The following is a 22,151-nucleotide window of genomic DNA, read 5'->3' as shown; positions in this document are numbered from 1 at the left end:
CCAGGCTCGGATCCTTTTCATGTTTTGTCAAGCCCGAGAAGGCCTAGGAAGGGAGAGCATCTGACAGTCGTAGTTTGCGGGGCGTGGGCTCGCCATGTGTCGAAGTTTGTTGTATTGTACTTGGGCCCTACGTTTTTGGTACGGTGGTGATCTGGCGTCTGATGGGTTCTTGGAAAACGGTATTGGCGAGTACGGGTCGAGTCATTGCCAATGCCACACCAGTAGCAGTAAAGCCCGTTTCGCAGTGATGGACCGGCCCACTGAAATTGAGCCCGCATCTCCAAAGGGGTACCCAACCCGATAAGGTGTCGGGCCGGGTGGAGTTTGTAATGTGCACGTTGCCTACCCATCCAGGCCCAACGATGACATATTCAACGCCTTCTCCCTCCGCATGGAGCCTGAGAAGTCAACAGCTTTGGTGGGCCCACCGCATTGACTAAGTCACCTTAGTCGGAAATCCTAAAAGTAAACGTGGATCAAGCCATTTTACCTTATTACATCACTCAATTAATCCGAGTTTATTTTCTTTCCTTGTTAAACAAGTCATTAATAATTTAATATATGTCATTAATTAAATTAAACATATTTAATAAAATAATTTAATATTACCATTTAAATTAAAATAACTTTAATATTAAATTAAAATAATTTAACTCAAAATCAACTTAACAGGTTAAATTATCAAATTTTACGAAACACTCTAAATGACAATTTTTATTAATATTGGGTCTTTTAATTTGTAAATTTAAAAACAATTTTTTTCAACCCTTACACTATGTTTGATTTTTATAAAATTTAAAAAAAAAATACAAAGAAAAAAAAAGAATATGAAGAATATATATATAATCAATAAATTATTTTTATATAATAATTCAAAATTATTTCACATGTTTTTTTTCTATAACAAAATTAAATAATTTAAAATTTTAGAAAATTTTAAATAATTTTAATTGTATTTGATTTTATTTCATATTTTTCATAAATAAATTATACATGAAAAAATACAAAATTAAATAATTTAAAATTTTAAATAATTTTAATTGTATTTGATTTTATTTCATATTTTTCATAAATAAATTATACATGAAAAAAATCATTTTCTTATTATTTATTTATTTATTTTTCACACTTCTCGAAAACCAAATGTAACCCTAGTCTAAATCATATTTATTATATGGTAACCCATCTATATCATCTTATTTTATTATTTAAACGGGGTGGAGGATGGGAAGGGAGTTAAAAAGAAGAGAGTAAGATGAGAAAGGAGGTTGGGTTGGGGTAGTTTGATGTTGAAAAAAGGTAGGAGTTAAAATAGACTTAACAAAAAGTTGAGAGGAAAATAAATGTACCTACTACCTCTCAACTCTCCTTTCTTTTAATTCATATTTTATTCTTTATTTATAATAGATGTTATTGGAATGTAATAAATTGATTAATCGAAAGATATCCCAATGAGTTTATCGACTTTTATTGTATGTAATAATATGCATTAACAAGAATAACAATGGAGAGAAGGTTCCTTCCTCTTTATTTACATCTATTCTTATATTTATCTATAAATAAATAAATTTAAATAGTACTTATCATATTCACTTTGTCTCTTTGAACCCTTTTTTTTTAAAAAAAAATTATAGTTTTTTAAAATTTTCTTTACTTATAAAATTTTAAATTGTAATAAAATAAATATAATTTATAAATCAATAAATGTTTACAATTTATTTTTATAAAAAGTAACATTTTTAATTTTTTATATATTACAAAATTGAAAAATAAAAAAAAAATCAATTAAACTAATCTTTTTTTTTAATATTATATGTAATTAAGTGGAATAAAGTCAACTTCAATATGTTACAAGTTTGAAAAAAAAATTCAAACTCATTCCTTTTGTTCACATTTTTTTCAAACTAATACATCCCTATATGTATGGGGCAATTGGTGTTTGTATATTAACATGTGAAAATGGTAGGAAGCTACAAAATCCAATCACATGTTGGGTTACAAGGGTAAAACTTCTTCATATATTTATCATTATTATATAAACATCATGAAAGTCAACCCACTTTTTAGTATTTAATGTTGAAGATGGAGGAGACGCGTCATCATTAAGGCCTCAAGTGTCAAAAGGTTTTGGTCCATGGTAAGAATTTTTTATTTTATTTTAATTAATTAAACAATAAATAAATACAAATTTTTTTTTAAAATAATTTCAATAGTACGATCCTCAAAAATATTTGGAAAAAAGTTTAAATTATTTCTAAATAAGCATTTTAAAATTTTAATACGATGCAAAAGTAAACATAAATATTGGATTTGTTGTTATGATATGTAGTATATTTTATTGACATGGATAATGATGATTGTGAGTGAGATGATAGATTTCTTTAATGATTCAAAGAGGTTTTTGGCCTATGAAGGGGTGTTGAAAAAGATACAAGACGTCACTAAAGCATGATTAATTCAAAGGGATTCAACAAATAATGATAACTTGTCATTCCCTTGGAAGATGATATTTATAAGTTATTTTATCATAAATTTTTTATAAACTTGTCTTTTTCTTTTTATAGATTTTTTTTCTAGTGTTTAATGCATAGAAACTGTTAGACAATTATTTTCAATAGAAATATTTTATTAAAAAGAATGAAATAATCCTTAAATTATGGATGAGTTGAATTTAACATTTCTCATATTTTTACTTGAAAGTAACAAATTTTTAACATTTTAAGTATTTATAAGTTGATTTTTTTATAAAAAAAATCTATGACATTTTTTTTCAAAATAAGTCAAAAAAACAGACATAGGGTTAAATTTAAAAAATGGTTTTTCATTTACCTTTTTAATCAAATAACACTTTTCAATATTTGATTTGGGTTAGGTTGGATTTTTTCAACTCGAACTTAATTTAGGTTGAGTTTGGACTAGGCTTCAGATAACTCAAGCCTTATTCGAACTTAATTTAATGTTTTTATAATATTTATAATATAATAATATTCATTTTCTTTTTCTATTTTTAATAAAAAAATCAAATTATATTATATTATATATATTTTCACATTATATATATATATATATATATATATATATATATATATATATATATATATATATATATTTATTTATTTATTTATTTATGTTTGAGTTTGAGTTGATTATTTATTCATTCAAGTTGAGCTTAACTAGTCATAACCCGAACAACTCGATCAAACTGCAACCTTAGTATTTGTATCAATCTTTTATGGGCCTGTACAATTTTATTTTATTTTTAAGTAATCGATTTTTCTCAAATTGTATGTGAGAAATAAGAATTGAATGTACTTCTTTTACATTCGAGTTGATTCAAACTTTAATCCCTTTATCAAAGCAACTTTGTTCCTTGGTCGTTTACACTGTCGGCCGAATGGACGGAGGTTTGTGATAAACTTAGTTGAGTTTCGCAAAAAAGAGAACACTATTTTCATGTCATTTCAACTGCCTTGGGATAGAATTTTGTCTCCTTGTGGTAATATTTTTGGAAGCAGTGACTTGGTAATAGTGGTTTCATTAATTTTGTTTTGTCACAGCAGTGACTTAACATTAAATTGTCACGTCTAGTTGTGACAGTTTTATCTTCTAGTGCCAATAGTTTTGACATACTTGATGAATTCTTCATCTCCTCTTGACCTTCTTATACTGAACTTTTTCTTATGGCTAAGCTTCATTTGATTTTTGATAGATTTTAAGGACAATTTTATAATCATGCCAGTGTTGAAGTTATGTGTCTTTATATGTCCCCAACCCTTTAAGTTTCTTACATATATCTTATATATGTCTTTTATGATGTACATCACACGTCATGCCTAGCACATATGTTTAACATAATTTTTTATATACTTCATGTTTGGCACAATAAGCATAAATATATATAAATAAATAAATAATAAAGAAAATAATCTTTTTATTTTGCTTTACTATAAAAAAAAATAGTAGAGAATCAAATTTTAAATATTATAAGAAAATAAAAGTCTATTTGGCAGTTTTTTTTAATATAAAACTATATTTAAAAATAATTTTTAAAAACAAAGTAAATAGATAATAATTTTTAGAAAACAAGTAAATATTATTTTCATCACATTTTAAAAATAAAAGGAAAATATAAGTTATTTTAATCATGTTTTCTAAGATTTGTTACATATTTTAAACGTAGGAGGATTAGTTGAATTTATAAAGGATAATATTTATATGGAAGAAAAGTCATCATAAATAACATAAATTCAATCCATGATTTTTTCAACTTGAGTTGAAGATTTTAAAATGGGGTTGACTTGGATTGTCAACCCAAATAACCTTGGAAAATAAATGGGCCAAATCGAAGTTTCATTTCCCATTTCCACTAACAAAATCCTAATTATACATGATTTTAAATCCCATGTTGAAACACCACTTCCAAAGAAGAAAAGGTTTAATGCCTAATATCTATATTAACTCAAATTAGGAATTTTATGAAAAAAAATCATTTGTAATGATCTTTTTCTATACAAATTCCCAACCCCTCAAAAATGAAAACTACTTCTTCATAAACCGGGTTTAATACTATTTTACTCGAAGTGTTTTTGAGTTAAATTGTTCTAGAAGCTTGCGTCAAATTCCATCAAAACTTTTTATGATGACTCCTACATAGGAGTCTTTGAGTCTAGTCCTCTATGAACTGGTGTAAGTTAGAGGGCAACTCAATGCCACTTTGCAGGAATCAATTAAAGGTTTGTCGGAGAAAAAAAATGTGTAAATCAATATGGTAATTGGATTTCGATGAGACATAACAATGTAATGTTTGTTGGGCTTCATTTTAGAAAACATTTTTAAAATTTTGAAAGATTGGGTATGATATTGAGAAATCATTTATAGTGTTTTTTTGGGAAACACTTTATAAATAATTATTGTAAAAACGTTTTTAAAGAAAATATTTATATTGAAAACACTTTATAATTGATTCTTTAACATTATAAAAGATTTAAAAAAAATTTAAAAGGGCTTTTTAAATTTGACTAAATATTTAATTTTTTCAAAACAATTTTTTGCTAAAAGGATATCCTAGAATCATTGTCTCAAACGTAATCATAATCCAATTATTGGCAAGAAAACCATTCGCATAAGCATCTGTACTGGTTGTGTTTTATTCATATTGGAAAAAGAAAGAAAGAATTGGAAAAGGAAAGAAAGAAAAGGAGAAAGAAAGGAACAAAGAAAAAGAGAGAAAAAAAAGCTTTTATTTTAAAATTTAACTTTATTGCGCGCCTAGATGTCTTTGTTGCATGGAAATTCAGATTTCTGAACTAAAGGAGTTGAGAAGTCCAAGTAAAGGCAAGATTCTTCTGCGTGTAACGGAGACATCCGTTTTCAATGGGATAAGGTCAGCAGGTGGGTGCTGGAATTGGGCTACAAACGTGGTCATTTCAATTAATTGGAGTCAATTCGTTAGAAAAATCACCCCCAACTAATTTTAAACTTAAAAAAAAAAAAAAAAAAAAAAAAAAGGAGAAATCCCTCGGGAGTTTCTGAACTTTCTACGCCCGTGGGCGTATCCCAGTACGAATACGATCCATCTGCAAGCGGCCCAAATTGACTTGGATTGAAGAGCTACTCCTAATAATAAGGAGAGGCCCAATTTGGGGTGTGTTGAAGTACGACATGGATTTTGATGGAGCAGTTGTCCGTTTAGAACCGTTGCAAGTAACAAATTAAGGAGTACTTTATTCTATTTCACAAATAGAACGGTCCACCTTATTACATTGCAAAATAATTGGGTTCGGCTGCATGAATCTAATGATTAAATTTTGATTTCTTTTTATTGGATCCAACTATGGAAAATAAAGCTATGGTTGCTCTATCTACTGCGACATAACACTTACCACTACAATTCATAACAATGAGGAATTTTTTTATTTAAATAATTATATTTTATAAAATATTTATTATAATTTTCAATTATTACGAAGTGCTGTATTTTTAAAAATAGATTTAAGGTGCCCACACTCTAACCCCACACCAATCCGAAACTCGTGTTGCATTGCCGGCTTCGAATTTGAGGCCCAAATTGAAAGGCCCATTGTGGTCAGCGTCAGATAAGCTGAACAGAGTAACTAGAGCCCCTCTACTTCGTAATTGGAACGGGCCGTACATATCGGCCTTGGAACAGGATTGCATCTTGGATTTTATAGGTTTCAGTCTCCAGGTTAATTAGGCCAGGGCCCATCTGGTTTGTTGGACCTCGCTACTAACACCTAATTTAGAAACAATTATAAAGCTTAGAAGAAAATCATTTAAAAGCTAAATTATACAATTTCACCTCCCCATCCGACAACTAATTTATTTTATAAAAACACTCCAGTTTTGACCTGGAGCCACTCAAACCAACTGCTAAAAAACCAAAAAGACCCCCATCGGGACACGCTTGCCCTAATCAGCAAAAGCATCACCCACAGAAATTGCTAATCCACGTACTCTCCGCAATTACGACCCAGTGACAAAATTACCCTTTTACGTCCATTATAATGTCGTTCTATTTTCAAAAAACACTCGTAAACTGACGACTTTACCCTCCATAATTGGACCGCCCGGGGCATCACCCATACCCAAATCGTGCCCTAATTAACCGGTAAGGCCGGTAACCATGCAGGGGGTGACCGGTAAACGGAGCTGAAAATTGCTGTCTCCACACCCTAATTCTCCGTCTCTCTCTTTTTTTTTTTTTGGTTTTTTTTGTTTTTCTAATTAATTTTCTCTCTTGTGAGAGTGTTGCATATCCATCTCACCGGGTATATATTATGATAATATTTCACATATAAACTCTCTCTCTCTCTTCCTCTCTATATTTTGCATCCTCTGTTATTTTTTTTCCTTTTTGTGTTTCTCTCTGAGAAAGTGTGGTTTGATTATCGTATTCCCTCGCTTCCTCAGACCATCTTGGTTACGAAACGTCACCGTATCGTGCGCAGAACACCTGTGAATCAACTCCTTGTTGCCGTGCTTCGAAAGCTTGTTTCTCCAAGATTTTGCTATTTCAAGACTGAACGATCTTTCTCGTTCTTCGTAATTTTCACCTTCACCTCTTATTTTTTTTTTTCTTTTTGTAATTTCTCTGCAATTATTTTACATTCCGTAATTTCCAAGTAATGTAATTTACTCCCTCTTTGTTGGTTTCTCCGGTAGGATTTGTTTTCTGAAGGTGATCTGCTTGAAGGTTTGGATTCAATTCTCTCATTATTTTATTTTATTTTTTCTATTTGTTGTTTTGGTTAGATCTGCTTTAGATATCTGGCTCTCGTGACGGTGAAGATTGTGAAGGAAGTTGTTGTGTTTGCAGAACTTTGATTTGTGCAGAGGATGATTTCGTGCTGAAAATAAAGGAGTTTGTTTCAGAGATGAAACGGTCAAGAGATGATGTTTACATGGGCTCGCAACTCAAACGCCCTGCCGTCTCGTCGCGCGGCGGCGAAGGGTAAGTTTATCTCTATTCTTCTTTTTCTTTTTTTCTTTTTAAATATTTTTTTCAAATATTTTTTTTTGGGATTTTTTTATGTGTTCTCTTTCCGTGATGTTTGATGCGTTCTTCGTTTTAGATTAGTGAATTTTGACGATTATTAGCAATGGGATTAAGCTCCTGAATCGTATGGTGGAAATTTGGGTAACTTTTTTTGGGGATTTGTTGCGTTTGTTAGTTTAGTAAATTTTATTTTCCCCTTATTTTGTTGTTTGGTTTGGGTGAAAGTTTATGAATCTCTTGTTAAAAAAATATTTTGACTTGCTAAGAAAAGATCTAATTTTTATCAAAATTTTCTTTCAAAATTCCCTCAGAAGTTTATCATACAATATTGACATGACAATTGAAAGCAGTAATTCTTCTTCTTTGTATGCGTACATTGCCTATATATATCTCTTTCTTTTTATGTTTTAGTAGAAGTTTTTTGTTTAGCCTGAAAAATGGTTATCCAGGCACTGATCCATCTTTTAATTTATCTTCTTTTTTTTTTTTTGGTAATATGTTTGCTTATTTAATGTTTGGGCAATGAAGGTCTGGCCAGCCCCAAATGATGGGAGGAGGTACCCAGAAACTAACAACAAACGATGCCTTAGCTTATCTCAAGGCGGTGAAGGACATATTTCAAGACAAAAGGGATAAGTATGATGATTTTCTTGAAGTCATGAAAGATTTCAAGGCTCAAAGGTTTGATCATGATACACTTTTTTTTTAGGTATTTTATCAATGTTTATGTTAAGTTGTTGACATGTCCCAATGTCTTTTGTCAATTGTAGAATTGACACTGCAGGTGTCATAGCAAGGGTGAAAGAGTTATTTAAGGGGCATAGGGATCTAATTTTGGGTTTCAATACCTTCTTGCCAAAGGGATATGAGATCACCCTCCCACTTGAGGATGAACAGCCTCCAGTTAAGAAGCCTGTTGAATTTGAAGAAGCCATCAATTTTGTGAACAAGATTAAGGTGAAAAGACTCTTGATAGTTAGTTTGAGATCTTAGTTTTGCTTGCTTGGGTTTTAATTTAATAATTTTTTATTTTCAGACACGGTTTCAAGGAGATGATCATGTTTATAAGTCATTTTTAGACATTTTGAACATGTATCGGAAGGAAAACAAGTCCATCACTGAGGTCTACCAAGAGGTTTGTTGCACCGTTTTGTGTTTTCCTTATTATTTTCCGTTGTTTGTTTTTACCTCATAAATATTTCAGTTATTAGGGTATTGGAATTTCCTTTCAGTATCTTTGATGATTGAATTCGTTTCTTTTGCAGGTTGCTGCACTTTTCCATGATCACCCAGACCTGCTTGTGGAGTTCACTCATTTTCTGCCCGATACTTCAGCTGCCTCTACTCAATATGCGCCATCTGGTAGGAATCCTATGCACCGAGAGAGGGGCTCTCTCGTACCTCCATTGCGACAGATTCTTACTGACAAGGTATATTTTTCTCTGTTTTTTTTTTCTTTGGTCTTCTGATTTCTCGTTGATCATTGAGGGAACTTGTTGACGCCAGAAGGAAAGGATTACTGCTTCACATGCTGACCGTGACCTCAGTGTCGACCGTCCTGACACAGACCATGATAGAATAATCATGAGAGCAGACAATCAACGGAGGGGTGGTGAAAAAGAAAAGGAGAGGAGAGATGACAGAGACCGGAGAGAGCGAGATGATAGAGACTTTGACCATGATGGCAATAGGGACTTTAATGGCATGCCACGTGTTCCCCACAAAAGGAAAGTTACCCGCAGAGTTGAAGACTCTGTTGCTGACCAAATAAACCAAGGTGGAGAAGGTGCTGAAAACTATGGAATGCGGCCAATGTCATCTTCTTATGATGATAAAAATGCCTTGAAAAGTGAGTTGCTAATTATGCTATTTGTGATTCCTGATCGTAATGTTTTGATTGTAGCGCTATGGAAAGAGAAAAGGCAATGCATTGAATATACTATTGACTCTCCCAGCATGGAATGTATTTTTGTCATTTTTTTTTTCATTATGGGGATATTATCTGCCAACACAGAGATTTTGTGGGGCTTTGCTCCCCTTGTGTTAGTTGGATCTACTTTCCCATTTTTGGATATTTTCATTTACCTTTTTTTAAGAAGCTTTCTTCTTGGTAACTTCTAATCGTATTCAAATTCTTGCAACTGATATTTCTGTCTTTATCAATTTTTTTGCATCCTGGAATCATGTTTGTGTATGAGTCTGCATTTAGGAATCTATACTTGCTACCCTTGGTAGGGCGATGCATCTACAAGGTCACTTTCTATTTCTAGAATCAGCTTTTAGTTTTGTAGTTTCTAATGTTCCAATACCATACATATAATTTTGCGTCTATTGTCATATTTCATTAGTCTAGCCTGGGGTGTCTATTCAGGGACATTGGAACACAAAATGCTGCTCTAGAAAGTCGTTGGTAAAGACGTGGCCAACCATTTATGTTCTTTATAACGTTTCAGGGTTCAGCTTGAAATGGCTTGAACGAGTACAGTTTTTAATAGTATGTCATTTGTCTCTACAATGAATTAGTTTTGGCCTAAAAACCTTGAATTTGTGATTTTGAGAACCAATTTTTAGTATGTCATTTATGTTTCCTTTTCTTTTTCCTATTAAATCTTGAATTTTAAGTGGTCATTGAATCTTCCCCTTTTGTTTCTATTCATATCTGTAAGACTGCAAGTAGCTAAATCTGAATGTCTTGTAATGCTTTTCATTTTGGAATATGCTCATGTGAAAACCGTGGTTTGGGTAGCTCTGTGTCAGAAATTACTTCTCCATTTCACTTGCTCCAGCACTTGCCATGTTCCTTGTACTTTCATTCCTTCAGGCTTTGAATTTTTTTTTTCCTGATGAAATTTATGCTCTCTTTTGTGAATTGAAGCTTTTATGGTTATAGTTAGTAACACCCCTCTCTCACCCTCTCTCTCTCAATATCTATCTATTTATCCATCCATCCATTGATCTATCTATCCATATATCCATTTATATATGTATATATTACCTTAATAGTGTAGTTTTTCAGTCTCTTGTTTTTGTTTTTGGAGTTGCATGGTTGACTTGGTTTATGTAATGGCAGGTATGTACAACCAGGAGTTTGTTTTCTGTGAGAAAGTGAAGGAGAAATTACGACAGTCTGATAGCTACCAGGAATTTTTGAAATGCCTTCATATTTATAGCAAGGAAATAATTACTCGAACAGAATTGCAATCTCTGGTATGGTTTATATGTCCCCTGCTTTCTTTGTTTTGGTGGTTACTTGTTGTCTAGATTTTCCGAGGGCCTTTAATGTATTTGGTTGTATTGCTTGCATTGATTCTAGCACCAGTTTTCATTTCCATATTTTAATTTATTGAGATAGTTTTTTATAGTAGTAAATGTATTTTCTGTTGCCCTATGCAACAGGGATACTAATATTGATTTGATATAATTATCCAATTCTTCAAGTGATGAAGCCTGCCAGGGTGGCTCAGTTGGTTAGGCGAATGCTAGGATGTGCGATAGAGGTGCGGTCCCAGGTTCGAATCCTGCCGCTGGCTAAATACCCTTTTACCCAGTGTTGATTGTTTCAGGTGCAGTCATCCTGAGGTTTGGGTCCCCATGGAGACTCTCAAGTGCTTAGCCATGGAAGGTTCCTCGGTCATATTTAGAAAAAAAAACCTCCAAGTAATGAAATTTGGGCAGATCTATTAATGCATGAGTCATTGGGCTTACCATAGCTAGGTAGTCATATGCGTTGTAATGTGGCTTAGTGATGCAAACAGGTTTCATATCTTCTCATATGTCATGTATTGAGCCTCATTCTGTGTGCAGCTTGTCCAGTTGCCCCAAGGCTGAAGAAGGGAGGATTGCAACAGATCCTACATTAAGCCTTTGGTTAAATCCTGATGGATATGGATCCCAAAAACCTTTATTCTCATATCCTGAAAGTTGATGTGATCCTCGATGGAGCATCTTTGTGCCTTGGAGTGAGACTTAGTTGAGTCAAATAAGCAGGATTATAGTTGTTGTAGATTCTTCTAATATACATCGTATTTATGGAAGGCAGTGTCTTTTATTTGCTTCTCTGAGTAATATCTTAATTTTCTCTTTCATTCTCTCCTGCATTTTCTCTTATAAAGGAATATAAGTGACAGTACACTAAGATTTCTATGTTTTGAAGTCACTTTGAAGTTAGACAAAATCAACTTAGGCATCTAACTAATGCAATTTTCTTGTTTGACAATATCAGGGAATGGAACAAAACCTGAAAATTTTTCCACAATTTTATTCTATAATAAGCAATTCTTTTTAAAACTTTTCTCTTTGTTCTAGTACTTTAAATGCATAAATCCCGTCAATAGCATTACTGGGAATTTGAGACTAAGTGGTACTTAATCATGGATCTACCTGGAGAGGTGATTATGATCAGTGCGTGTTTCAGAAAGATCTGCCCACATATTCAATGTGACCAGATAAGATCACATGAAAATGGACAGTTATAAATGCGTTAGCGCTGCATTAGCTTTACTGGGATTTTGGAGAATAGATGACATTTAATTATGGATCTACCTTGAAAGGTGATTAATGATCTATTCATGTTTCAGATAGATCTATATACATATTCAACAAGACCACATAACATCACTTGAGATGGGCCCTGCTGTCAAATTGTCGATGGAGGAGATGTCACTATTGTTAAACACTATCAGATAAAATTTTAAGAAATTTCTTAGGTTTTCTGGAGTAGACACATTTCAAAGGCCAAACATCATTGAAAATTCCATTTTATTTCTGTTTTCAATCGACATCATAACCATAGACTCAATGGTAACACAACTTATTCAATTGATATATTTAGATAAATCTTATTAATGTGTGCTGGATCTGATTAGTGATTTTTTTCATTTCTGTCAGGTTGGAGATTTAATTGGAAAGTATCCTGATCTTATGGACGAGTTCAATGAATTTTTGACCCGTTGTGAGAAGATTGGTAACTATTGATACCATTTTCTTTTAAGTTATATGCTCTGAATTCTGAATCATTTTATCTAATTATGACCTTTCTTGCAGATGGATTTCTTGCTGGTGTTATGAGTAAAAGTACGTAAAAAAATTTTATTTTCTTTTTTGTGATCTTTAATTTAGTTGCCTCTTGTAGCCAGTGTGACAAATGTTCTAGAGTTGCTTTTATTACATTGTCACCTCATTACAAGAACTCGTTGTAAATCCCATTTCGAAATTCATTTTAAAATTTATGTGTTGTTGGCAAATTCTTAACAAGCTTTTTAACTAATCACAGAATCCTTGTGGAATGAAGGACATTTACCCAGATCAGTGAAGATAGAGGATAGGGATAGAGATCGAGATCGTGAAAGGGATGATAGGGACAAAGATAGAGACCGGGAAAATAGAGAGAGGGATAGACTTGATAAAAGTGGAGGCTTTGGCAATAAAGATGCAGTTAATCAAAAGATGTCTTTGTTCCAAAACAAGGAGAAGTATATGGCAAAGCCCATTCAAGAACTTGATCTCTCTAACTGTGAGCGCTGTACTCCCAGTTATCGACTTCTTCCAAAGAATGTATGCAATTATTTCTCTTAGCATTTTTGTCTTTTGTTTTTTTGGAAGATTAGAATGTTGACAATTAGAAATATATCTCCATCCCGGTCCTGATCTCAAAGTAAGGCAGGGTAGGGAAACTGGATTCCCATATCTGCATGGCCCTGCCTTGGTTAAAAATTGCCTATTATATTAGAATAAATATAATTTATTAAGTTTTTCATAAATTTTTATATAAATTTGTTTAAGAGAATTTAACTTGCATTTTTATCTTTCGTGTGTTCAAAATTATTTTACATGCGTTTAAAAAGAAAAGAAAAACAATTGAAAATGGAATTAAATTTTATTTTATTCTCTCTGTTTTTACCTATCAATTTTTTATTTTATTTTATTTTATTTTATTTTTTATTTTTCATTTCATATGTGAACAACAGGGTGGGATGCTGTAAAACCCTAATCCGATCCTGGTTCTAAAATAAAACCCCTCCCAACTTGCCCCTACCTCAATTACACCTCCTCTAGACTCATCCTATCAGAAGCAGGGAGGATTGGATTCCGGAAAAAGACCAACCCTCTACCCCCAATTCCCAATGATAGATACATAAATCCTCTTACTAAGTTTTGTATTCATCTTGGTCTAATGTGTCTTATGCAGTATCCGATACCTTCTGCAAGCCAGAGAACAGAACTTGGTGCAGAAGTGTTGAATGACTATTGGGTGTCTGTCACTTCGGGAAGTGAGGATTATTCTTTTAAGCACATGCGCAAAAACCAATATGAAGAGAGTCTATTCCGATGTGAAGATGACAGGTAAGAGCTGGCTTGAGAATTTTAACATCATAACCTTTTTATCCTCACCTTCTTTGAGTACATATGTGAATTTTCACTGTGTTGTGCTTTCATTTTGTTTTAACCTCGTAATTGTAGTCGTCAACCATGTTCTCTGATGCTTGTGCATTTATCCAATGCCAAGCTTTTTTCAATGAAATATCTGATTTCAGTATAATGATGATAGTTCATTAAATTCTATTATATACAGATTTTTTTATTCTATCTTCCTTTTCTTCAGAGGTCCTGATCAGTTGCTTGAAATTATTTTGATATTTCCATTATTTTGATTTTGCAATTTATGATGTTAGGTTTGAACTGGACATGCTGTTAGAGTCTGTAAATGTAACAACTAAGCGTGTGGAAGAATTGTTAGATAAGATCAACAATAATACTATCAAAACAGATAGTCCAATTCGTATTGAGGACTACTTCACAGGTGATAAGCTCGTTGATACATATTGAAATGTCAAGATATTGTTTCACTCAATGTGACCTCTCATTTAGCCATTTCCTTTTCTTTTCTGTGGTTTTCAGCTCTGAATCTTAGATGCATTGAACGTTTATATGGTGACCATGGGCTTGATGTGATGGACGTATTGAGGAAGAATGCAACTCTTGCTTTGCCAGTTATACTAACTCGCTTGAAACAGAAACAAGAGGAGTGGGCTAGGTGTCGTTCTGATTTTAATAAAGTTTGGGCAGAAATTTATGCCAAGAACTATCACAAATCTCTTGATCATCGCAGCTTCTATTTCAAGCAACAGGACTCAAAGAGCTCGAGCACAAAGGGTAATTTACAACGCTTTATTTTGGTATATACAGGGATTACAATATACTAAAATAATTTTTGCCAACTCCTGAATATCTTTCAAGGATAAAAGCGGTTGCTCCTTCCCCTTCCCCCCTTATCTTTCAATCTCTTATTTCTTTCCAAATGTGCTGACCCGCTATTGAATATTCAGGCAATTCTACTTGTTTTCTTTTGAGGGAGAGTAGTACTTCTAAATTTCAGGAAACTTCAACTTTAAACAAATTAATTCAAGTTCTTGATTTGACTGAATCTGTTATGAAGTATTAAGTTTATTCATGACTCAATCGTGTTTTGGTTTAAGCTTGCTCAACTCCCAAAATTAGATGAGTGTTTGGTAAATCAATTTAATGACTTAATATGATTACATGATAACTTAATTTAAGTTATTATGTAGATTAAACATGTTAGATAAAACAACTTAATACTGCAATTTAAAGTTAAAACTAACGTTAAGTAATTAACTTATTTTAAATTCCAAATCTTTTTTGCCTATTTTGCTCGTATCTAATGAGAGTCTTCTTTATATTCTTGAATCTACATTCATAGATCATTATTATTATAGATATTTTATAGTTATTTTATGTGTTTACAATGCTTTTAGTATGAATGTTTAACAAACAAATTTATTACTTAAGATTAGTAAAGGTAAATATTAGTTACACTTGATGAGAGTAAATATTAGTTATAATTAACGAGTGCAAATATGTTAGTTTGATAATTTGGAAAAAAATTAAATTAGCTTTACTAAACAACTTCAATGCTTAAAGTAAAAATTAAGTAATAAATTTTAAGTTAACAACTTAACAATAATTTAACTTAGAGTCAACTTAAATCATTAAATAATAACTATTAAGTTTTACCAAACACCTTATAGGTCTTGTGCTTAATTTTTTCCGAATATTTACTTGAATCCACGTTCAAAACCATTAGAGTTAATACCTATTTAGGGCTGATGTTGTCCATGTGATGCTTGAGAATATATTGTAAAAAAAATAAAATTACCACTTCAAATTTGTTGATAAGTGATTGCAGATTTCAATATAAAAAAAGGTTGTTAGCATGTAAAAAGATGTTTCTCATTATTATTAGAGGCAAACTGGTTTTTCTCTCTAGAAGTCAATTACACTGCCTAGATATCTCATATCTGTGAGATAGTGCCCATGAATAAGTTGATTCTAATTTGATGAAAGCACCTAATTTTGAGTATGTGTATGTGTGTCTATGTGTGTGCATGCTTGTGTTTTTGTTGATAGATTTTTTTTTTTTTAAATAATTATTATTGAGGTATGTGGACTTCCCATGGGAATGAATCATTTGAACACTAACTTGGTTTTTTATGTAGTTCATCACCATGATTATTAAAGTTAGACAGAAAATGATCTATTCTATCGTATTCAGTGAAATATGGTTTAGATCTCTGTACACTATTAAAATTTGTGCTATCATATGAAGCGAAATGTGGTTTTGACTACATGCCTCATTATGACGTTTTTGAAGATTATGTGCGGTCCACCTTGCATCCTCACTCCAAGTTTCCTGTCCTAGAAATATCCATCTATTCTCCTTTCCTCCACATTTGGGAATAAATTGCATGTGCATAACTGTGCCATTCCCTAGCTTTTGTTAACTTCCTAAATGTCTCTGTTTTAATCCAGTCTTGGAAAATAAAATAAATCAACTTATCCAAAATAACGATGAAAAGGAAACAATGTGAACTGACCAGATAATACTTGAAAGATGGTGGAATTATTTGAGTAGTGTCCAAATGCTCAGTATTTGCTTCAGTCCACTGTCTAATTTATCATGCTTTTCACTGAGCAGCTTTATTGGCTGAGATTAAAGAAATTAGTGAGAAGAAGCGGAAAGAGGATGATGTGCTTCTTGCTATTGCTGCTGGAAATAGACGACCTATCATTCCAAACTTGGAATTTGAGTACCCTGATTCAGACATTCATGAAGATTTGTACCAGCTTATCAAATATTCCTGTGGAGAAGTTTGTACAACTGAACAGTTGGATAAGGTTATGAAAATTTGGACAACCTTCCTGGAACCTATGCTTGGGGTTCCTTCTCGGCCCCAGGGTGCAGAGGACTCTGAAGATGTTGTGAAGACTAAGAGTCATGCTGCCAAGAATGGTGCTGCAAGCATTGGAGAAAGTGACGGGAGTCCTGGTGGTGGTGCAAGTGCGACAAACACCAAACAGATTAATTCATCTAGAAATGGAGATGAAACTATTCCACCTGAGCAATCAAGTTCTTGCAGGGTTTGGATGGTAAATGGAGATAATGGGGTTAAAGAAGATGGTTCTCTTGATGCAGACCGTATGCCACGTAAGGCTGATACTTTTTGTGCTAGTACTCAACAAGGGAAAATGCAGACCAGTGCTGCTATGGCTGATGAAATGTCTGGGGTCAGCAAACAAGCTACTTGTAATGAACGGGTGACCAATTCAAATGCCTCCCTTGCTAGTGGAGCAGAGCAGAGTCATGGAAGAACCAACATGGAAAATACGTCAGGTTTGTAAAATGTTCTAAAACAGATGCAACTCATAGGCAAACCTTTATTTAGCTCTTTTGAAGCTGAATGTTGCTAGTCTTTTTTCTTTTCTTTTTTTTTTTTTCATTTTTCTCAAAATGATGGCTGGAATTCTGGGACATTTTTCTTTGCAGGACTTAATGCTACTCCTTCCAGAGCTAGTAATACTGCTCTTGAGAGTGGGCTCGAATTGAGACCAAGTAATGAAGTTTTACCTTCATCAGAGGTATGTTTAAAGTGTGGACATTACCTCTCTAAAGTTGACAGCCATTGTTTATCAAGATGAATGAATTTTCTCTTAATTTTTTTTTGTTGCTTTTCCCCACTATTTGCTGTTGTTGTTGTTGTGTTCTCTTTTTTTTCAGTTGTGTGTGTGCTGGAGGAGTGCTGGGTTTTGGGTTTGGGTCTGGAATGTATTTTTTTGGTTCCAAGTATATTTAAAAAATAAAAAGGAGGAACTGATCATATGGATTATTGAAAAAAAGACAGATGCTTTACAAATGTAGCAGGGGGATGGCATCCTTGTTTCATATGTGATAAATTTGGTGGATCGATTTCTTACTAATATCTTGGTATGGCTGCCTCATTCTATAAGCTAGTCGCTGCTCCTCAAAAGTTATTTGGAAAATTTATCTGTTTAATCTAATGATTTGAAACAAAAATTTGAAGGAATTAAAACTTGTCCATCAGGTAGCAAATAAGACCCTTGTACATTTTGACTTCAATAATAGATTATGAATGATTTCTTGATTGGTATCAGCTGACTACAGTTCTTAGTTGAGACATCCAAAATGTTTGGAAGCTGAACTGACATGGGATTATCAGTACAGACCTTAATGTTGAGTCGTTGAAGAATTCATTTGATGTATTTTGGGTGAAGGGCTATTTTTAGTTATTTCTTGCCACCCAAAGTGTGTGCGGTACACATTAAGAAATAAATCAAAAATGAAAAATAAAAACCCAAATAAAAAACTTCACAATAAATCAGCCTATTCACATTTTTAGCTGTAAGCGAAATCATCAAGTATTAATTACATGTTACTGGCTAGCCATCAGCTGAATAGGCTATTGAAAGCTAGCAAAGTGCTATAAATTTTGTGTAACAGAAGACACTAATCAAAATATTGTTTATTTTTATTGATTTGAGATGCTACTAGTCCAGAAAGTTAATCAAAAGGTCAACCCTTGGATGGGCTGGTTAAAAGGTTTGGTATGTCATGTATTCTTGTTGACATTTTAATGTAAGTAGCTCATGTTTTCTGATTGTGTGCATTGAATAACATCTTTTCGCAATCAGAGATTCATGTAAGTAGAAATGGATAAATTATTGTGGAGTATTTGAACATTTGGGTGGTGGATTGATGGTCAAAATATTGACTGTTGTGCTTTCTGATGGTTGTTTTTTCGAAATGTTTTTGTTGTTTGTGATTCTTACTCTTAAATGTTTGCCTGTTCTGATAGGTTGGTGATTGTATCAGACCAACTATATCTACAAATGGTGTGATGACAGAAGGTGTCAAAGCTCACAGATATCATGAAGAATCTGCTGGGAACTCAAAAATTGAAAGAGAAGAGGGTGAGTTATCTCCAAATGGAGATTTTGAGGAGGATAATTTTGCAGTCTATGGGGATGCCGGTGTTGAAGGTAAATCAAAGGATACTGCTGCAAGCAGGCAATATCAAACCAGACATGGAGTGGAAGAAATATGTTGTGGAGAAGCTGGGGGAGAAAATGATGCTGATGCTGATGATGAAGGTGAGGAAAGTGCTCAGAGGTCATCAGAAGACAGTGAGAACGCTTCTGAGAATGGTGATGTTTCAGGAAGTGAATCAGGTGAGGGTGAGGAATGCTCTCGTGAAGAGCATGAGGAAGATGGGGATCATGATGAGCATGATAACAAGGCTGAGAGTGAAGGTGAGGCTGAAGGAATGGCTGATGCACATGATGTTGAAGGAGATGGAACATTGTTACCATTTTCAGAACGTTTTCTACTAACTGTGAAGCCTCTTGCAAAGCATGTTCCTCCATCTTTACAGGACAAAGAGAAAAACTCTCGGGTTTTTTATGGAAATGATTCTTTTTATGTGCTTTTTAGGCTTCATCAAGTAAGGCTTGCTTCATTGTGATTTACATTTCAGATTGTATTTTTGCTGGCTTTTTTGAGTTATTTATATGGTTGTTTTCACCCATTTCTTTTTTCCACTAATGTGATAGACACTGTATGAGAGAATGCAGTCAGCAAAGCTCAATTCATCTTCAGGTGAAAGGAAATGGAGAGCTTCAAGTGACACAAATTCTACTGATTTGTATGCCAGGTGGTTTAGCTTCACAAGTTGTGCCTTTTGAACCACTTCAAAGTTATCGCTGGATATTAACTTGGGACTCCTTTGCTTTTGGTACAGATTCATGAATGCACTTTACAATTTACTTGATGGTTCTTCTGACAATACAAAATTTGAGGATGATTGCCGAGCAATCATAGGAACTCAGTCATATGTTCTATTTACATTAGATAAGCTGATATATAAACTTGTCAAGCAGGTAAGAGTCTTATTACTACTTTTTTCCTGTTGTGTTTTTTTTTTCCAATTATTATTTCCTTTAGTTGTCCTACCGTTTTCCTCTTATCTCCTAACGTTGCATCTTCCTGGTATTTGCTTCAGCTGCAAACAGTTGCAACAGATGAGATGGACAACAAGCTCCTCCAACTTTATGCATATGAAAAATCAAGAAAGCCTGGGAGATTTGTCGATATGGTTTATTATGAAAACTCCCGTGTTCTTCTTCATGACGAGAACATTTATCGCATTGAGTGTGTATGTAATCAATTGTTTTTCTTTCCTTTTCTGTTTTGGATAGAGTTTATTGGATGTTAGAAAGGAAATCTCTTAAATATGGTCTTATATGTAAATATGTTCTGTTTTTGTTGCAGTCGTCTGCTCCCACTCATTTGACCATTCAGCTTATGGACAATGGGCATGATAAGCCTGAAGTGACTGCTGTTTCCATGGACCCTAATTTTGCAGCTTATCTTAACAGTGATTTCCTTTCAGTTGTTAATGAAAAAAAGAAATCTGGAATTTTTTTGAGGAGGTGTGTATGAAATTGATAAAGTTGTTCTTGTTCTGTATTTGATATGCATGACTAATACCAGCTTGTATTTGCAGAAACAAGCGCAAATATGCACGAGGAGACGAGTTTTCTGTTGCGTGCCAGGCCATGGAAGGACTTCAAGTTGTCAATGGTCTTGAATGTAAGATAGCATGCAGTTCATCCAAGGTATCACATGTTTTATACAAGTCAATTGCTGTCAGCAATATTTTGTAGATATCGTAGTAAATTTACAGGATTGTTTGTGAAGCTTGAAGTATATCTACATGTTTGTTCTGCTTGTATAATTTGGACCATTACTTCTTTCTGTCAAATCACTGATCTGGATGTGGCAGGTATCATATGTTTTAGACACAGAAGATTTCTTGTTCCGAGTGAGGAAGAAACGGAAAACTTCAGTGAGGAAGAGTTCATGCCATGACCAGGCAAAGTCTTCAAATGGCTGTTCAGTTAATGGATTCACAGATTGCTTTCTTCCTCCTAATCTGCCCTGCTGTGACTCTTAAAAGTAGATACGGTATGTTCTGATCTTTATTGCTAAAGCTCATTATCGGGAATCCTTACTTTCAAAAACAAGCATATGGAATATTAGATGAGTTTCGTATCAGTTTACCCTATCAAAAGCAGTGTATAAAAACCAAACCATAGCATTGGTCTAACTTGGTTTGACCTGAACTTGCCGGTCCTAAGATCCAGCCTAGTCAAGAAACTGAAGTACTAAAACCATAGATCCTTGGTTTTTTCAATTGAACCTGCCACTTTTAGTGGTCTGAAAGTTCAGTTGATTTGAGAAGAAATATAAAGTTAAAAATTTGACAGCAGTCTTATCAGACATGAGCACTGTGTTGTCCATGGCATATGACACATGTCATACATTTGGTGTGGATCAGTGGACTCCAACAAATTGGAAAATGGATAAACCTTTCTGACAGATGAATCCAAATCCTTTCAACTAGAATAATTTTTCTAGCTTCTGTTTTTGTATTATTATTATTTTGGCCAGACCATAATCCAAAATCCTTTTATTTTAGGAACGTTTTGGTTTACTGGATTGCTGGATGAACATTTTTTCTTTCGTTTTTGGCAATTATTATGAGTTCTTAATTCAGAGTAAACAACATGCTGATATTTGTGTTTTCTGTTTCTTGTGTTTTTCAATAGCCTTTCTCTCACACATTGGATACACTGGCTCTGAAAGTGGAAAGTCATTGGTGCTGCAGGTGTAAAAGACATCTTGGAGCTACTTTAATGTACTCTTTTATTTCTCACCGACCAAATAAAGAATGAAGGGAAGGGAAAGTGAAATGGCTCAAAAGATTGTAGTATACTGTAAGTTTTGTGGCTGGCATTTTGAGCCACAGTCTTGTAAATAGGAGGGGTATTTGTGATGTAAAACCTGAGATATATGTTCATTCAATTCATCAACTTTTCTTTATTAGTCTTTTTGCTTATAAACACAAACACAAGGCCCGCCCTTTTTAGTGCAATTCATGTTGACCCTTTCTGGTCCTTTAAATCTTCTTATGTAGTTAAACATTTTTGAATGTTCATACTAAGGATCTTTGAATGGGGTATACCACAGGAATACCCAAAAAGGGTGACTCCCTACTTGAACACTGGCAGCCAAGAATGATTATCTTGATCAATATTTAATCTTGTTTTTCTCATATTTATGGTTCTAAATTTTAATAAAAATAACGAATGATAGACTGGGACTTGTCTGAATATCAAGAATTATACAACAGACCATCATCGTGAGCATTGGCAAATAAAATATCTCCTCTAACCTACAGGGTGTTAATGGTCCCTTTGA

General features: G+C 33.3%; 1 protein-coding gene across 8 annotated transcripts; it reads left to right on the top strand.

Annotated features, from left to right (window-relative positions):
- Nucleotides 1–6,722: 6,722 nt before the first annotated feature.
- On the top strand, nucleotides 6,723–21,856 carry LOC100243213 (paired amphipathic helix protein Sin3-like 4). Of its 8 annotated transcripts, none has more exons than XM_010654548.3 (25): nucleotides 6,723–7,062; nucleotides 7,183–7,213; nucleotides 7,337–7,471; nucleotides 8,045–8,197; nucleotides 8,287–8,473; nucleotides 8,553–8,651; nucleotides 8,782–8,946; nucleotides 9,023–9,365; nucleotides 10,587–10,723; nucleotides 12,404–12,479; nucleotides 12,560–12,589; nucleotides 12,807–13,069; nucleotides 13,704–13,858; nucleotides 14,188–14,315; nucleotides 14,414–14,668; nucleotides 16,512–17,207; nucleotides 17,361–17,452; nucleotides 18,688–19,332; nucleotides 19,442–19,542; nucleotides 19,630–19,768; nucleotides 19,891–20,043; nucleotides 20,160–20,320; nucleotides 20,395–20,506; nucleotides 20,674–20,855; nucleotides 21,500–21,856. In XM_010654548.3, exons 3-24 carry the CDS (start codon nucleotides 7,395–7,397, stop codon nucleotides 20,842–20,844), a joined length of 4,338 nt encoding a protein of 1,445 aa, XP_010652850.1. In that variant the 5' UTR covers nucleotides 6,723–7,062; nucleotides 7,183–7,213; nucleotides 7,337–7,394; the 3' UTR covers nucleotides 20,845–20,855; nucleotides 21,500–21,856. The 8 variants fall into 8 exon arrangements, with proteins under 8 accessions (XP_010652850.1, XP_010652842.1, XP_010652829.1 ...); XM_010654540.3 differs by having other exon boundaries at nucleotides 12,789–13,069; nucleotides 21,559–21,856; XM_010654527.3 differs by having other exon boundaries at nucleotides 12,789–13,069.
- Nucleotides 21,857–22,151: the final 295 nt, after the last annotated feature.

The sequence above is a fragment of the Vitis vinifera genome, chromosome 1 (genome assembly GCF_030704535.1).
Source record: "Vitis vinifera cultivar Pinot Noir 40024 chromosome 1, ASM3070453v1".
In the NCBI taxonomy this organism is placed as follows: domain Eukaryota; kingdom Viridiplantae; phylum Streptophyta; class Magnoliopsida; order Vitales; family Vitaceae; genus Vitis; species Vitis vinifera.
The sequence above is the reverse complement of the archived record's forward strand: the minus strand, read 5'-3'. Positions and strand labels throughout refer to the sequence as shown.

Bases quoted from the DNA above. Each gene is read 5' to 3' on its own strand.
- LOC100243213 (XM_010654540.3), top strand. From the start codon at position 7,395: ATGAAACGGTCAAGAGATGATGTTTACATGGGCTCGCAACTCAAACGC. The intron at 7,472-8,044 runs GTAAGTTTATCT...TGGGCAATGAAG, and splicing joins TCGTCGCGCGGCGGCGAAGG to GTCTGGCCAGCCCCAAATGA. The intron at 10,724-12,403 runs GTATGGTTTATA...CATTTCTGTCAG, and splicing joins GAACAGAATTGCAATCTCTG to GTTGGAGATTTAATTGGAAA.